This window comes from Carassius gibelio, chromosome B9 (assembly GCF_023724105.1).
Source record: "Carassius gibelio isolate Cgi1373 ecotype wild population from Czech Republic chromosome B9, carGib1.2-hapl.c, whole genome shotgun sequence".
NCBI lineage: Eukaryota > Metazoa > Chordata > Actinopteri > Cypriniformes > Cyprinidae > Carassius > Carassius gibelio.
In genome coordinates this window covers 18,496,867-18,513,095 of record NC_068404.1, presented here as the reverse complement: position 1 = coordinate 18,513,095, position 16,229 = coordinate 18,496,867, and the positions used below count along the sequence as shown (strand labels likewise).

General features: G+C 37.6%; 1 protein-coding gene and 1 long non-coding RNA gene across 5 annotated transcripts in view; one reads left to right on the top strand and one right to left on the bottom strand.

Moving 5' to 3' along the window:
- The window catches only part of LOC127965555 (sodium leak channel NALCN-like), an 86,418-nt gene that overhangs the window by 55,036 nt on the left and 15,153 nt on the right, over positions 1-16,229 (top strand). For all 4 annotated transcript variants that reach the window (XM_052566383.1, XM_052566382.1, XM_052566381.1 and 1 more), the window contains 8 exons: positions 11,338-11,474; positions 11,711-11,852; positions 12,125-12,198; positions 14,752-14,853; positions 14,973-15,042; positions 15,154-15,245; positions 15,675-15,797; positions 15,971-16,027. In XM_052566383.1, the coding sequence (XP_052422343.1) occupies positions 11,338-11,474; positions 11,711-11,852; positions 12,125-12,198; positions 14,752-14,853; positions 14,973-15,042; positions 15,154-15,245; positions 15,675-15,797; positions 15,971-16,027 (797 nt within the window). The remainder of the gene's footprint in view (positions 1-11,337; positions 11,475-11,710; positions 11,853-12,124; positions 12,199-14,751; positions 14,854-14,972; positions 15,043-15,153; positions 15,246-15,674; positions 15,798-15,970; positions 16,028-16,229) is intronic.
- LOC127965558 (uncharacterized) lies at positions 12,754-13,346 on the bottom strand. The gene is made up of 2 exons (XR_008155330.1): positions 13,167-13,346; positions 12,754-12,989 (listed from the first exon to the last, which is right to left on the bottom strand). It is a non-coding gene; the product is annotated as an uncharacterized LOC127965558 (long non-coding RNA).

Here is a 16,229-nt window from a genome sequence, read left to right as displayed (position 1 = left end):
ATCGCATGTTGTTTACTTGATGTGCTTACACGCCGATAGCTAAGTTAACAACACAGAGATATTTTAAGCAGTTTTACTCACCGCCTGCGGTTCCAACACACGATCTTGACCCTTTTTCGTTGGGATTGCATCATTCTTAAGAAATAAACGATACGCAAATCCGGCATCAAACTGGGCCTTGTTTGTAAAACAAGCATCTTCAAAATGCAGGGAACAAACAAAAACACTTGCACAACTCCGTCGATGCTCTGTAAAAATAAACTGTGTCCACTGGTCCCTTAATGTTTTTTTTTTTGGTAATCTGTGCAGGGTTTTCTTGCCCTTGCAACCAAAAACACACTTCTTTTGTGACATTTTGCGACGCTCTTGCTCTGATCAGTGAATGTCTCTGCTTAATTTTTGAAACTTTGTCCATGTTTAGCATGGGAATCCAACTCTTTAACAGTGTAAAAAACTCAGTATGCATGAAATAGCATTTCACCTCCCCTTTAAGGTGAATATGCAGTTTAAAAATTCCATTTGAGTGGAACATTAGGTTTAGATACCTGGTATATATTCTAATTGACTAATTTAATTCAGCTCCTGAAAGTAGTGTGTTGTCTACTCATTTTTTATTTATTTTTATTCTTTTTTTCCCCCTAAGATAATAAACTATCTTAGGCTGGTTAAATTTTTTTTTGGCAGGCAAAGCTTAGAATTTGGCACAATTTGACCTCCTGTCACGTCACAAAAGTTCTCCAAGCAGAAAACAAAACCATTTTCACCCAATTTCTTCTCACATGTGCATTAAGCCTTACTCATGCAAGATTATTTTTAGATTTGCTCAGAATAGTTTCAACTAGGTTTGCCCTCTGTGCCATCACAGGTGTTGAAAAATAACAACAGAGATGTAATTTACCACAAAACGAGTTAATCAATCTGATTTTCTCATGGTAACATTCGTCATCATTTGCTGATTGCAATACATTGTTTATGAAAATAGCATGTAATTCATGAAAATGGCATGCATCTGTCAATACTGGCAGATGATTTTTCTTTATTTGAAGCATATTTCAAAACCACAGACATAAATGGCTTGGTGGACACAAGTGGATTAACAGGCATTGATGGATAGACATGATTTAGAGTTCTCTCTTTATGGCCTCAGAAGTGCCATTTGCTCTACCCGCAAGTCTCGACTCCAGGACAACTTTAGACACAGATTCTCTAAGCAACAGCACAGGTCACAGATGCTCACTGATTTAGCAATAGCTATGCATCATATCTTCAGTTTGCAACCAACTGGTACAGGAACAGGAAAGAGAGACTGTACTGTAAGCAGCCACCACCAGAATAAAGGGCAGACTCAGAAATTGTACACACTCCTGTACAAAAGCCTTCTTTTCGTAAGAGTAGATTCAATTTGTCAGGCATCATGGCAGGCACCTGCATGGGCACACAGAAAGGATCATTAGAAATTAAACCCAACAGGATAAGAGGAGGGAGAGCTAATGAATATCCAGTGTGTTCCACATGTTACAGATCAGCCAGGGATAATAGGAAGTGTTTATTGAGCTTCCATCTTGCCTCTGTCAGGACTTGTCCAAACCTGTTCAGGTGGCAATCCTGTAATGATCATTTATGCCATGAAATTATGCTTATAATTTTTAATGAATTGTTCAGACAGCTGAAGGTGACTTGAGAAAGGTTGAATTTTATATTGAAGGTTCTCATACTTTTTGACACCAACGACCCCTAAATACGACAATATACAAAACCCTTCAAACATTTGGAGTCAGTAAGGTTGTTAATGGTTTTCAAAGATGCCCACCACGGATGCATTCATTTGATCAAAAATACAGAAATTGGGTGGCTCTGTAGTGGCGTCCGTGGCTGAAACAAGGAGTGGGGTGCTCAGTGATGGCCCTCGTGGCAGTAGTAGTGAGAATGAGTTGTGGCAGGCTGTTCTGGAGCATGTGGCTCAGGAGCCTCTGGGTCCTACGGACTTGGGACCACTGGAGTCTGCTTCTCCAGGACCTCCAGGCTAAGGACCACCAGGGTCGGGTCCTCTAGGATATCCCAATTAGGGGAAGTGACTGAAGTCCTTCTCCTGCATTTGCGAGGGTGAGGTGATAAATGGGTGGCCACCACCAAGGAAGCTGCAGCAAGGTGGACTTGTCTCTCCCTCTGTGGGCTAGGAACTCAAAAGATAGATGCTCCGCAATAACCATCCTCTCTATGCTGATAGGCTCATCAAGGGCATAATTAAACAAATCCTTGAGAGACGCATTTTTATAATCCAGCCCCTCTCCAGCACTGCTGAACTCCACAGCAAACTCCCTCAGGTTTGGCCCCTGATGACAGAGGAAACTCAATGCTGCTTCCTTAAAAGTCCTCAAATAGCTGATCCATTCAGTCATGGGGCACGTGGAGAGATGAGGCGAGCAATGGGAAAAAAAACACCTTAGAGCAATTACTATATGCAATGAAATATAAATGTTACTGTCATTTGATGCTGGATGTGGTGAATAAGCTGCTAGTAATCAAAATGTTGAAAATGAAGTCATTGAAAATGATAACTTTGAGAATATCGCTGAGATTGTGAATATGAGGCAGATGATGAATATACTTTGGAAGTGTGCTCTGACGATGACAGTGATGGTAAAATCATCTGCTCAAATTGAACCCTTTTAAGTTACAAAAGGTAATGAAATATACTTTATTTTATTCTTCTGTAATTGTTCTTAATAGATCAAGAGAGTTTTTTTTTTTCCCGCGTGTGCGTCATCACGTGCGTTATTCGTTTTTCTTTTTCGCACTCAATATGGAAAGGCCTTAAAGCTACTTTTTGTAATGACTATTTGATGTTTTTCTCATTTAACACAATAATGGTTTTAAATTATCTTTTGTGGGTAATTTCCGATGTAATTGATTGAAGATGAAGATTGCATATTTTCAATAGTTGACATTGTAGATGTATTGATATTTGGTGAATTCAAAAGATTCAGAGGTGTAAAAGTGGCTAGTGGAATTTCATGTGTAGGAAAGAACAGTCTAGCTGTCATTCCCTGAATAAGCCGGTCTCCCTGTCTGACCACTGTTTGTTACACATCACCTTTGTGCCACGTCTCCTGATGCAGCCTGCCTGTTCATTCGGCCGGTCATGAGCCATTTCCCTCACTGATGGCAGAGATTGATGGTTGTTACTGGGTTGAGAAATCATTACTTTCCTCCAGTTAAATGGCAGTGAGAAGTGTCAAGAGCTGATAGGGGAAATGTTTATCTTTTATTGACAGAAATCTAATGGAGGACTTTCCCTCAGGTAAGGAGGGGGAGGATCTGGAAGTGGGACCATGCTTGGTTAGCTGACTGAGGTCCATGAATGTTTTCAAGAGCTACAGACTTCACACTTCAAATCAAAACTTTCTATTGTGTCAAACTTTTATTTGACAAATCTACAATAATATAGTATACAGAAGTACTTATTGACAATAAAACTCAGTAGGTTTTTACATTGCCTTTTAATGTCACCTTTTTCCAAAACTCCTAACCCTATGCATGAGCTACTGTATAGTACAATACTCTACAAGCAACACTAATTAGATACACTTACTATGAGTCATGAAGCATCCATTAATACTTTTTTTCTACAAAGCAATGCTGCTGTTATCAGGATGCAGTGTTCAGGTTATGTTTAACAGTCTCCTATAGGTAGAAGCTATTCTGTAGTGGGTTGTTTTGAATGTTTTATTTGACACATTAAATAACTATCTAAAGAACAACTTAAGAAAAGGTCACAGTGTCAACTACTGTATATGTACTTGGTGTCAAATGTTCTTTCTGGTCTAACCACACTGCCATCTAGTGCCTACAGCTCTCACTCCATATGATACTGCTGTAGTTCTCAGGGTAAATCTCATAAAGGATCATATCAATCAGATCATATTTCTTGCCAAAATTATATTTTGCCTATTTGTTTACTTATTTTTTTTGTCAAGGGTTGCTTAGTTTTCATAAAAAATATTATTTTCTAATCCACTCCTATATGGATTAATAATAATAATACTTAATATGTGACTCTGGAGCACAACACCAGTCTTAAGTCACTGGGGTATATTTTTAGCAATAGCCCAAAAAGCATTGTATGTGTCAAAATGATTGATTTTCTCTTATGCCAACAATCATTAGGATATTGAGTAAAGATCATGTTCCACGAAGATATGTTGTACATTTTCTACCATAAATATATCAAAACGTAATTTTTGATTAGTAATATGCATTGCTAAGAACTTTATTTGGACTGAATTAAAGGCGATTTTCTCAGTATTTCGATTTTTTTGCACCCTCAGATTCCAGATATTCAAATAGTTGTATCTCAGCCAAATATTGTCTTATCCTAACAAACCATACATCAATGGAAAGCTTATTTATTCAGCTTTCAGCTGATGTATAAATACCAGTGTTGAAAAATTAAACACTTAATTGGTGTAGGGTCACTTATATTAATGATATGTTTTAAGTATTGAAATAATATATACAGATTTAATTAACTAAATCAGAATGGCTTGTGTGGTTGTCTTTAACTGGCATAAAAATAATGTGATGAATTTTAATGGTCCTAAAAATAGACTTGGTATGACCTAGATAGATTCTTAACAGGTTTCTTCATCCTTTTAGCAGAAATGTTTTACCGTTTGACTCGTGTTTTAGAATGACTGTCTGGCTGTTTGGAGTCAATTTAAGTGTGTAAGAAAGAAAGAGTTCCAGTCCAGCCAAACTCAGTTTTGTGGTGTACAGCCAGGTCTAGTAACAGACAAAAAAGTTGGCTATTATATTATTTCTGCGAATGAAACAAAGATAAACTGCAGGAATTTAAAAATGCAGTGTTATTTTCTTTTATAGCTTCCAGCAGCTGAAGCATCCAATGGGCTTTTTTCACCTGAGACAATATCATACATTTTTTGTTTCTTTCTCATTTTGTTTTCTGTTAATTTCCCATCTCTTGCAGTCATCTGCACAAAGCACATCTGGTCCTGCTCAGAAATTCCTAAAAAAAATACAATGGGGCTCAGATGTACAAACACACACACATTTGTATATCATCACACCCAGTTTAAAAAGTGTGGCATCAACAATTTGTCAAACACACTTGATGGTCCAATCTCACTGCAATAGACATGAAAGGAGCCTCGGTAACAGGCCTGTCCATCGAATGTGGCTTCCTGTGCTCCATCCTCTGATCTAACAGTCACGTCCACACCCCCCCACCCTCGCTGCAGCACCTGATCCAGATGTCTGCTGCCCCAGACGATGTGTGTGTGTTCCAGCTTTCACCCAGACCCATTTTCATCCTTTCTGCAGCCCCACTTTTTTATGATAGAGTTTCAACGTGACCTTATTTGCTTTGTGTGTGTGTGTATATATATATATATATATATAAGAAAGAAGAAGAAAAAAAGTCTTCATTATCTTTCATCAAAATGTAATTACCTACACTGACATTCCTTTTCAGTTGATGTCACCTAGGTTGTGCAGAACAGAATCTGATCATATTATTTCAACACACTTTCATGACATTTCACAAGAATTTGTACAATCATTTTTTTTTGTTCTGGTAATATGCAGATTTAGGTGAATACATTAAAAAATACCTAGAAATCATATTGAAGGGGTGGTAAATTGAGATTGAAAACTTACAAATTCTTATGAGTTTGTGTTGCATATTGTGATTTATTTATGTTTCATGTAAATGCATGCTTGGTTTAACATAATAAACAATAATCTGAATAAGACAGCTGACACATGCCTGCATTAATCAATATTTCTTATGTACAGTATAATGTCATTAAGAGTTATAACAGTATACTATATATAACAGCCACACACACATAGTGTTTAAGTATGCATATGGCATGATAAAAATTTATATAAATCTTCATTACTTCCAGTAAAGAATAGCTGGATTTTCTGCATTTATTATTTGTAAAAATATTACCAGGTTCGTAGGAATATTTCCATTGCCATACAACATACACACAAGTGCTTTTTGAGGAACATCAGACGTTTTGCCTTGCCATGCTGTGCCACTCTCGCCATACTATGTATTCAGCCAGTCAGCCTCTCAGGTGGCAAAGGTGTGCCTCTAAGAGGTCTGGGAGTTTATAGCCTATGCAGCACCATGCCTCATTAGATACTAAATGAGAAGGAGAGAATGACCCCTCTACCCCTGAGCTGCTTTGCAAGTTCACCTAGTCTGATGCAGAGTAGAGCGGCACGCATAATGTATGTTTATCAGGCATGCTAGAACTAAATCAGCAGCCTAACTGAAATGGAACCTTAAAAGGTGACTGATTTGGAATGTTTTGCTTTAGGGGTAATATACACAGAATGCACTATAATAGTTTGGAGCAGAGATCTCCACTGCTTTAAAAAAAAAAAAAAAAAAAAAAAAAAAAAAAAAAAAAATCCCTTCATCTTCTTCAAACTTGACACAGTGTTTAAAAAATTCAGAATTTGTATGTACATACTGTACCCATACATAGATATTTACATGCATAGTGCAGTCATCCTGTATTAAACCATTTGATCACATTCATGTTATTCCATTTAATAAATGTCAGTGGGTTCCAATGTTGTTTTGGGCCCCATTGACTTTCATTGTATGGACAAAATTAATTCATTAATTTATTCATGTTCGTTCAAAACATCTTATTTTGTGGTCCACAGAAGAAAGTCATACGGGTTTGAAATGATATGAGAATGAATACACGATGACAGTATTTTCAGTTTTATGTGTACTATATATTTTATTTCTGCTATATTCTTGCCAGTTTCAGGCTGTAGACTTTTGAGCCTGACATGTCAAATATTCTGGTTCTTTTTAAAACCGATATGGGATTATGTCTGCCGACGCCGTCTCTGAAGGTCACACTCACACACACACACACACACACACACACACACCGTTAGACATTATTACATGTGTTTACATTAGCTCTCCACTGTTTTATGGTGACCTAACTGGAGCATAAATGTATCTAATGGCCTGTAGAGTAAATTTGTGGGACGGTTACTTACAGATTTGTAGACCCACCAATCATTCATGACGCTGGGAGCACAGCGCACTATTATAGGCTCCTTTGTGAATGTGCCACAGACCACGCAGCAATTGGTCAATATCCCAGACCCTTGTCTGCTTTAAAGGTCGGGGATTGGAGAATAGCCTAGTATGGTTCACCTGAGCCTGAAATTGGAAGAATGTGTGAATAGGAGTGAATGGAGCAGCCTAATGTGTCCGAAGGCCAAAAAATTCATTTCAGATGCACGGCTCCCGCTTCTGTGATTTATGGAAAATGCTACATATGATTCATCATTATGAAGAGTTATGGCAATATGCCATTTTTACAACAACAACAAAAAAATGCATTACATGCAGACCTTCCACAAGCCATCATGAAAAAAAAAACATACAGCTAGCTACAGGCAGTCATGTAGAGATGCAAATCACTATGATGTGTTGCACTGTATGCAATGTATGTGAGCCCATATCATTTTGCCTGTTTGATATTGATCTGTTTATTGATCATGGTGGATTTCACTTTCTAGCTGTGCTGATTGAATTTGGCTTTCCCTTCCTCTTCAGCACTCCATCACATGTACTTACCACCTCTACTTACCATCTTGAAAATGAAAATGAAAAGATCTGTCATCATTTAGTCTCCCTCACATAAATTCAAACCAGTATGGCTTTCTTTTTTCTGTTGAACACAAATTAGATATTTTGCAGCAGTATTATTTATATACTATTTTGTATTTTACAATTTTTCAATTAAATTAAAGGCAATTAAATTACCTTTCATACAGTGTGTAACAGCTCTAAGTGAATGAAAGCATCCAGCAAAGTTTTAAATCTGAAAGTGCACCGTGTAGAAAGTTATTGTCAGAGTCGATTCTGAATTATTGAAACAAGTCATTTTTAAAACAAATCCCAAAACTTTTCATGTTGACGTAAACATTAAACATTAGCATACTGGCTGCCAACTTATTGGTCTTTTAGCATTGGTCTGAATCAAAATGAAAATTCATTCTTTGCCACTAGGTGGCACTTTTGGACCAGTAAAAATAGCGTTTTCCCCATTAATGCTGTTCACAAAGCAGCACTTCACTCCCAAACGCTGCACTATCAGGTATTACAGGCATACACCCAGCGCAATGCGGCACAGTGCAAGTGTTTTTGCTAGTTTCAGCCCGGAGCAGTTCTTATTTTCACATACTGCACCACGTGTGTATGGACCAAATGCATTTGTACCCATTTGTGTGCTCATGGGCATGCTGGTCTAAAAATGAGGTGTGTTTAGGCACATTGTTGGCGCATTGCTGTTTTGAGGAACTGAAAATATATTGTGTAGGCTACATAAATACATAAATATAAAAATGCCTACAAGTCATAATGGAAAGTCATTGCATGTTTCAGAACTAGGCTACCTATTTGCTCGTGCACATTCAGCCCTGTTTCCTTTCTGGAGATGCGTTCTGTCTTTGCGCTAGCAAATTTCACTGTGTAAATAGTCATGGCACGAGCACAACTGGTTCTTAAAGGGAATGGGAGATGAGACACTGATTGATTTATTCCATATTACGCCCAAAAAACACCCATTACCCATTAAGAGAATAGGGACAACCCATTTCGACCATCCGCCCAGGCCTACCAACCGTTTTCCCGTCGTTAAACTAGCAAAAGTCGATTCGGACATGCCCTGAGTGTACCTGCGCCGTGCGCTTTAGACCATACGCTTAGATCGTTAAAATAGGGCCCCAAGACATTAATCAGAAGATTTGTTTCAAGACATTTGACATGTTTCCATCCTGAAATCTTATGTTGGTTGAACTATTTTTTACGCACCTCATCCCGAATCTTCCATTGCAAATTCCAAAACATTATTTTAGAGCTAACAACAGAGACTCGAGCCACTAATATGCAGGCTAATTCAGTAATGCAGTTATAAGAGGGAGAGAGAGAGAGATTAAGCGCATGTTAATACCTGCGTCTATGCGTTTCTCAGCAGTGTTCAGCAGCAGCGTCTATTATTAATAGCGAATCTTTAAGTGAAACTGCTTCAAGAACCTGGCTACTGAGAAATGTCATGTAGCTTTTCAGTTGCGAAACTATTTTTATTGATACATTTGCAGTACTTTGCTGACAAGAAGTTTCTGTTCGTGTATCACTTATATAAAAATGTCTTCAGATTTCGAGTCCATTGTGATTAATTGTGAAACACCGTGTTTTATCATACCAGATTGGAATAAACAGGAAGGCTGATGTGTGGCGTTGCAAAGATGGGAGGATTCTTCACATTAGCTATTTATATTAGAGTGATGTAAATTGTGTTGGTATTAGTTAGGAGTGCCTGTTCTCTCTGCAGTGCTCCATGTCGTGTGTGTCTCTGTGTGAGAGCTAATCAGAGGCTGTTGCCAAGTAAAGAGCATAGTTGAAGCCACCCCACAGAGTGTAGAGCTATTGATTAGAGCCTTGGGGACATGTAAGGTTTCAAGCACACACTCTTTTACAATAAAGTTGCCTTAAAACAAATGTAGATTATTTTTTTGAATAGGAGACAAGGAAATCCAACTTTGCTTTAGTGCAGACTAAACTGTTTATATATATATATATATATATAATATATATATATATGTTTTCCATCAAGAAGCACAGCAAATGGTTGGTTTCCCTATGTATTTTTCTGACTTAAGTACTATTCTGTATCCAGCTTCTGCAATAAATGCAAGGTTGCTGAGGGGGTGTTGTATAGTTTTTATTTATTTGTTTATGTATAGGTGAACATCCGGGATCCGGGATCTAGGTGTAGAGGCAGAACATATGTTATCACTGGGAATTAAAAATCTAGCGTGAAAGGGATAGAGGTGAAGTTGTGTGTCCCCTACCCCTTTTTTATCTGTATGTAGGTGTATGTATGTATGTATATGCTTATGTTACATATACAGGTTTACCCAAATACAAATCCATACATACATAAGTTATGTATGTATGGATTTGCATTTGGGTAAACCTGTGGGTACTTACATATGCGTATTTCTTTAATATTTCTTTGAATTATGTTTGTGGAATGTTATGTATTCTGTGATTTTATTTTTATTTCAGTTATTTATTCTATCCTTTTCTCTGTATTTTGCTGTTTTGTTTTTATTTTGTTGCATTATTATACTTATCGTTATAAATGATCCCAGTTATTGCTTAGAAACGCATTGCTTTAGGATTCCTTTTGAACTTTTCAAAATGGCCACAAACACTGGCCCAGACTGATTTTATGCACTTTTTGGCTACATTATCACGTTTGGTTTGAGTAGCTGTTAACTCTCAGCCCAATACATTGAAATTATCAAGATCCATGTTGAGCACATTTTCTTTTGGCTCAAGCACCAAAAGCATTGTTCTTACTGCAGACAGGCTCTCAGCAACATTAGCAAAACAACATTTAGTCTCCACTGTAGTGTTTCACTTCCAGCACAGTTCACTCACAATTTACTGTGAATACATACCAAGTTAAATATGAGTTAACTTGCAAGAAGGATAAACATGGTTTTGTGTCTAATAAATAAGAAATAAATAAGAAATAAATAAGAAATGTAAAAATTGGGTTGTACTGTTGGGTTTCCATTTGATGTCAATGTAAAATGTGGATCCTGAAGCAAAACAAGTTGATAGCCAGTGTTGAAATGGACGGATAACTGCATTGAGACTGTGCGCTGCTGCCATCTTTAGACAGCCTAGCAGAACAGCAGTCTGTTAACATAACATTTTGCTTTTAAATCCTGCCAAACGAACATCTTGTTCTCCATTTTTTTTACTTAAGATTTAAATTAATTAGAAATTAGTTTTATTGTTTTAGTAAATCAAACTGTAATTACATGTTTTTTCAATCCATAGGGACTTTAATGTATCCCTCTCTTCGGACAGGAGAATGAAAAGTAATCCTCTAGCTTGCTCCGGCCTAATCATCTGAGGCCTTTATGTTTCTTGATAGACATGAAGAAAGATAAAAGGTTATGGCACATAAAGTCAGTTAAACCTCAGAGGGCCACATTAATTCAGAGCAGTGCACCATATAGGCTAACCCCTTCCTCTCTCACCACTAGAAGTGAGGAACTGAATTTAAATTTCACATCTTTGCATTCCGCTAGTTTGCAAAAGGGACAGTCAGAAGTAGAGATGGTCAACTTATGTCAATTTTGGACTGTCCACCAAATGTTTTGAGGGCTATGTGGCCCCAACAGAGTCTCTCAGTTGAGTCACAGAACTAGACATTTGTTTCAAGAGAGTCTTCTGGCTTCTCTCCACAGCTGAAACAGAGCGAAGCCAATGCTGATACGAAAGAGAAACTTCCTCTGCGATTACGGATCTTTGAGAAGTTCCCCAATCGACCACAGATGGTGAAAATCTCCAAGCTGCCATCAGACTTCACTGTGCCCAGAATCAGGTACTGTGTGCACCGAATGATACCTCAAATCTTCTAAATGTTTTGAAGAGAGAGAGAAAAAGGAGGCTTCCAAACCATATATATGAGAAAGAGTGTCATTGGACTCTCTCGGTGGTGGCTTTTACTTACTTATTCCCTGACACTGCATGCCTACTACTTCGTCCTCAAGAATCCTCTGAAAATGTGAAGTCCCTTGTGTGTTTGCGTGTGACTGTTTGGTAATGTGTGTGCTGCAGGGAGAGCTTCATGAAGCAGTTCATTGACCGACAGCAGCAGGACCCCAGCTGTCTGTTCCGTCGCCTTCCCTCAGCGTCGTCCTCATCCTGTGACCATTCCAAGAGATCTGCCATTGAAGATAATAAATACATAGATCAGAAGGTACTAGACTCCATCCCTCCCACGGTCTGCCCCCTCAATACACACAGGGACTGAACAGTGCATTCATGAATGTTCTGAAAGGAACAAATCTGTTTCCCACGCAACAAGACTTGCATAACTACATTTTGTTGATTACATTCGGATGTTTTTGCTTGCTGATATCAAATTCAGCTTTACCCATATAATAATAGCTGTTTGCAAATAAATCCATCTAAATTGTACTGTGTATTGATCCATGTCTCCTGTGTGCCTAAACTGCTTTTTCTTCCTAGCTCCGAAAGTCAGTATTTAGCATCCGGGCTCGTAACCTCATGGAAAAGGAAACCACTGTCAATAAAATTCTGCGGTGAGCTTGTGATCTTCTCCCAGCATTTTTTTAATCTATTTATTGCATATAAGCTTTATTTATTTTATTTTATCTTATATGATTATATGATTATATATACATATATATATATATATATAAACACATTCACCGACAGAGACTGATATTTTTATTATAGTATGCACATCCTAGCAAGGCTACTGATTTATTATTTTAAGTCATTTTAAAAAAATCATTGCTAATCAATGTGCAAACATATTTATAGTCCTAACTTTTTTTTAATGTTCATGTTCAGATAATTGAATTCAGTGTGTTATTGAATAAGACAGATTTTTTCTTCAGCCTGAAATTTTCAAATGCTTTGTCATGCATTGTACAATATCATGAATAATTGTAACAATAGTTAATACAATATAACACTTATCAGTTAATTATTACACTATGCTTTTTAAATTATTATATTATGTTATAATTATTTACAACAAGATTATGTGTTACAATGCAAAATATGAATAATTATAATGCATTAGACCATTTAATAACCCTTTATAATGCATTATACATAAAGACTTTAAGTAAAAGGTTACCAGATCTTTATTCATATTATAGATATGTGATGGGAGTAGTAATACAGCTTTGCTTTGTTCTCTGGCAGCTTTGGGCAAAAACACATTCATTCCTATGCAGGGTTAATATGTTTTGATTTCGATCCTCCATTTCCATGATTTCGACTCCATGTTTGTCATCCAGCCAGCCCGGCAGTCGGAGCAGATAATGGCGTCTCCATATCAATACAACTGGTAGTGGGTCACCTGTGAGCATGAATGAACAAATTATTATTTAAAAATCTGGCAGCGATGCAACCACATATTCCAAGTTTGCATCAACCGCTCTCGCCTCCGTCGTTTAGTTTCAGATCACGTCAATGCCGTCCCCTCCTCCCTTGTGTTATATACACACACACAAATACACACACTCATACACCTCACCTTGACCACCCCTCCTCCTCCAGCTAAGTAGACAGACTGCACATCAGTATCCATCCCACGTCGTCTGTGCTGTCTGGGGCATTCAGTCTGTCTGCATACACACATGCGCACACACACATCCCTCATCAGCCAAGCACTCATCACTCTGAGTGGCCATAAATAAGGGCGACGTGTTCTCTTGAAGCTGAAATTGTCATTAGCTGTGTTCTGGTACATGACTCTGCAATTAATGGACAATAGAGAGGCGGTGGTGAGCAGACGGCTTTTCAAAGCATACATAGATCAGCACTGATTTAGAGCAAAAACAGCCAATGGGATCACAGCGGCGGAACAATCTCCCACTACCAATTATAGCAACAGCCTCACCAGTCACATTTCATCTCTAGACATAGCTTTGGAAGATTTGCTTTTTTTTTTTAACTGTCAGAAAGCACCACAAGGGGCTTCTTGACTATTCCTTCACACAGATCTCTTGTCCTTTTAAAAAAGTGTTGCAAGCCCAAAGTAATAAATATATTTATAGTGGTTTTATTTCAGTTTAGTTAGATTTGTTTCTGCATTACATGAAACTGAAATGTAATGTGATAAATGTGCAGAGATATGATTTTTCAGTCAGTTACATTTAAAGATAAAATTATGGTTCATTTAATTCATTTCATTATGTGCACTAAACATTAAACGTTATAGTATGATTCTATTTTAAATTTAAAGAGTTAAATCAACCAAATATTGTGCCTAAATTCGGTATGTTGTTAAATAAATCAGCATTAACTCTTGTGAAAACACAAACAGGGTCGCTTGCTGAGAATGTCCCACATGCATTCAGAAAGTTACTTCGGTATAAATGGAGTCAACTGAGTGATCATCATCTACGTTTTGTAATTTTTGGCAGAAGTGGAAGTGGAGCCTAGTCGACATACTCATATACCTATACTAAACATGCCAAATCTTTCCTAGGAGATGAATTCCCTCCTACTGCTTCATCTTCTCCTCACTGTTAGCCTGAGTTTTTAGTGCACCACAGGTCACATTTGACCACTCTCAAAAAGGATTAATTAGTTTCCTCTCCATGGGCGCCCCATTCCTTAGAACTGTTTCCACCTGCACAACACAGTGCACCAAGTTATGTAGCTAATAAGAACCATCTGCTGTGTCGGATGTACAACAGCGTACATGACAGACAGTAGTGGCACAGCTTAAGGGTTGTTGTTCACTGAAACTCTTCACACTATCCTATACATTTACAGAAGGTATAGTAAAAAAAAAAAAAATGCATTTGTAGTACCCCGAAAAATGAAAACCTTTTGCTTTTGTAATTTGAATGATTTCTAAGATTTCTAAAAAAATTGTGGAAATAATTTAGAATAGGACTTCAAAATGGAGATAGTTATTAGATTTTGATGCATAAACTGCTTAAATGAAGCATGCACAGTAAGAAATTATATAAAAGCCTATTTGGATTTAATGTCTTAATATTAGATGGATAATACAACAAGTATCATAGATGCAAGTTTTCTCAAAGAATACCACACTGTTTGTCTTTTTCTGTTGACCTAGTTGTGGTTTGTCTGTGTTAATTTTTCAGAGCCTGCACTAGACAACGCATGCTGAGTGGCTCTTTTGAGGGTCAGCCAACAAAAGAGAGATCCATACTCAGTGTCCAGCACCACATCCGCCAAGAACGCCGGTTAGGAAAGCACATTAACATGCTTTCACATACTAATCTTATTAATTTATATAAGGATTAATGGATTGATGTACACTATAGTCATAAAATGCATTATATTATACTACTTTTTGGCATAGGTCCCTCAGGCATGGCTCTACCAGCCAGAGAATCAGTAGAGGGAAATCCCTGGAAACACTCACTCAGGATGTGCGTACACACACACATGCACACACACACACACACACACATCACCGAGTAATAGCTGACAGCACTATCTGTGACTATCTGTGATCTCTGACATGCGTGTGAACTCTTCAGCACTCCACCACGGTCCGCTACCGTAACGCCCAGCGGGAGGACAGTGAAATCAAGATGATACAAGAGAAAAAGGAGCAGGCTGAGATGAAACGGTATTTCTGACACTCCATACACTTGCCTTGGCATGCGGTCAGTCGAACAGATCTTATCCCCCCAAACAAAACATGCCATGTGGGAGTTATTACACCATATCTTTCTCTAATACTGTATGCTGATGGTGGCTTAGTGCCATCAGTGTATGACAACAAGACATATTGCAAGGAAGCAAAGCTTTTGTTTTAAGTCGGCTGAATTTATTTGCTGTATTCAGAGGGCAAGAAGGGACTGTAAAAGAGAGATCAGATCACATTTTAGCTGATTTACAGATAGAGTACACTAAAAGAACTAGTAAGGTCCATTCTGTGCATCCTATATCTTTCTATCTTTTCCTTACTTTAATAAAACTTAGAAAAGCAGTGTTTGCTGAATATGAGATTTCAAAATGATTTATTGTTAAGCCCAGAATGTTTTTTTCCCCCCAGAAAAGTCCAAGAGGAAGAACTCCGGGAAAACCATCCATACTTTGACAAGCCACTCTTCATCGTTGGTAGAGAGCATCGCTTCCGAAACTTTTGCCGAATGATTGTGCGAGCCCGTTTCAATGTGTAAGGCCAAAGCAAATAGAAATCCACTGCAGTATATGATTAGTTACAGCAGCATTTTCATACGCCTCAATGAGATGACTAATCCTTTGGTACCATAATCACTGAAAAAATGCCATGTTGTTTCACAAACTGTTGTGTGTGTGTATGTGTGGTAATGGGCTTTTTATGAATAGGTCAAAAACGGATCCCAATACAGGCGCAGTGAACAGCACAAAATACCATCAATTATAGTAAGTTCATAAATGTTTAGGGCCTGTGCACCATGATAGCCTGGTAATATACACAATTCAATATACAAAAAAAAGGATTACAGCTTACACCGGCATCTTACTTTTGCCACAAATCATTTACAATTTATGTCATTTAAATGAAATAATAATATATTAATTGTAAAATATGAGTAAATTAGGTAACACTTTATTTTACGATGTT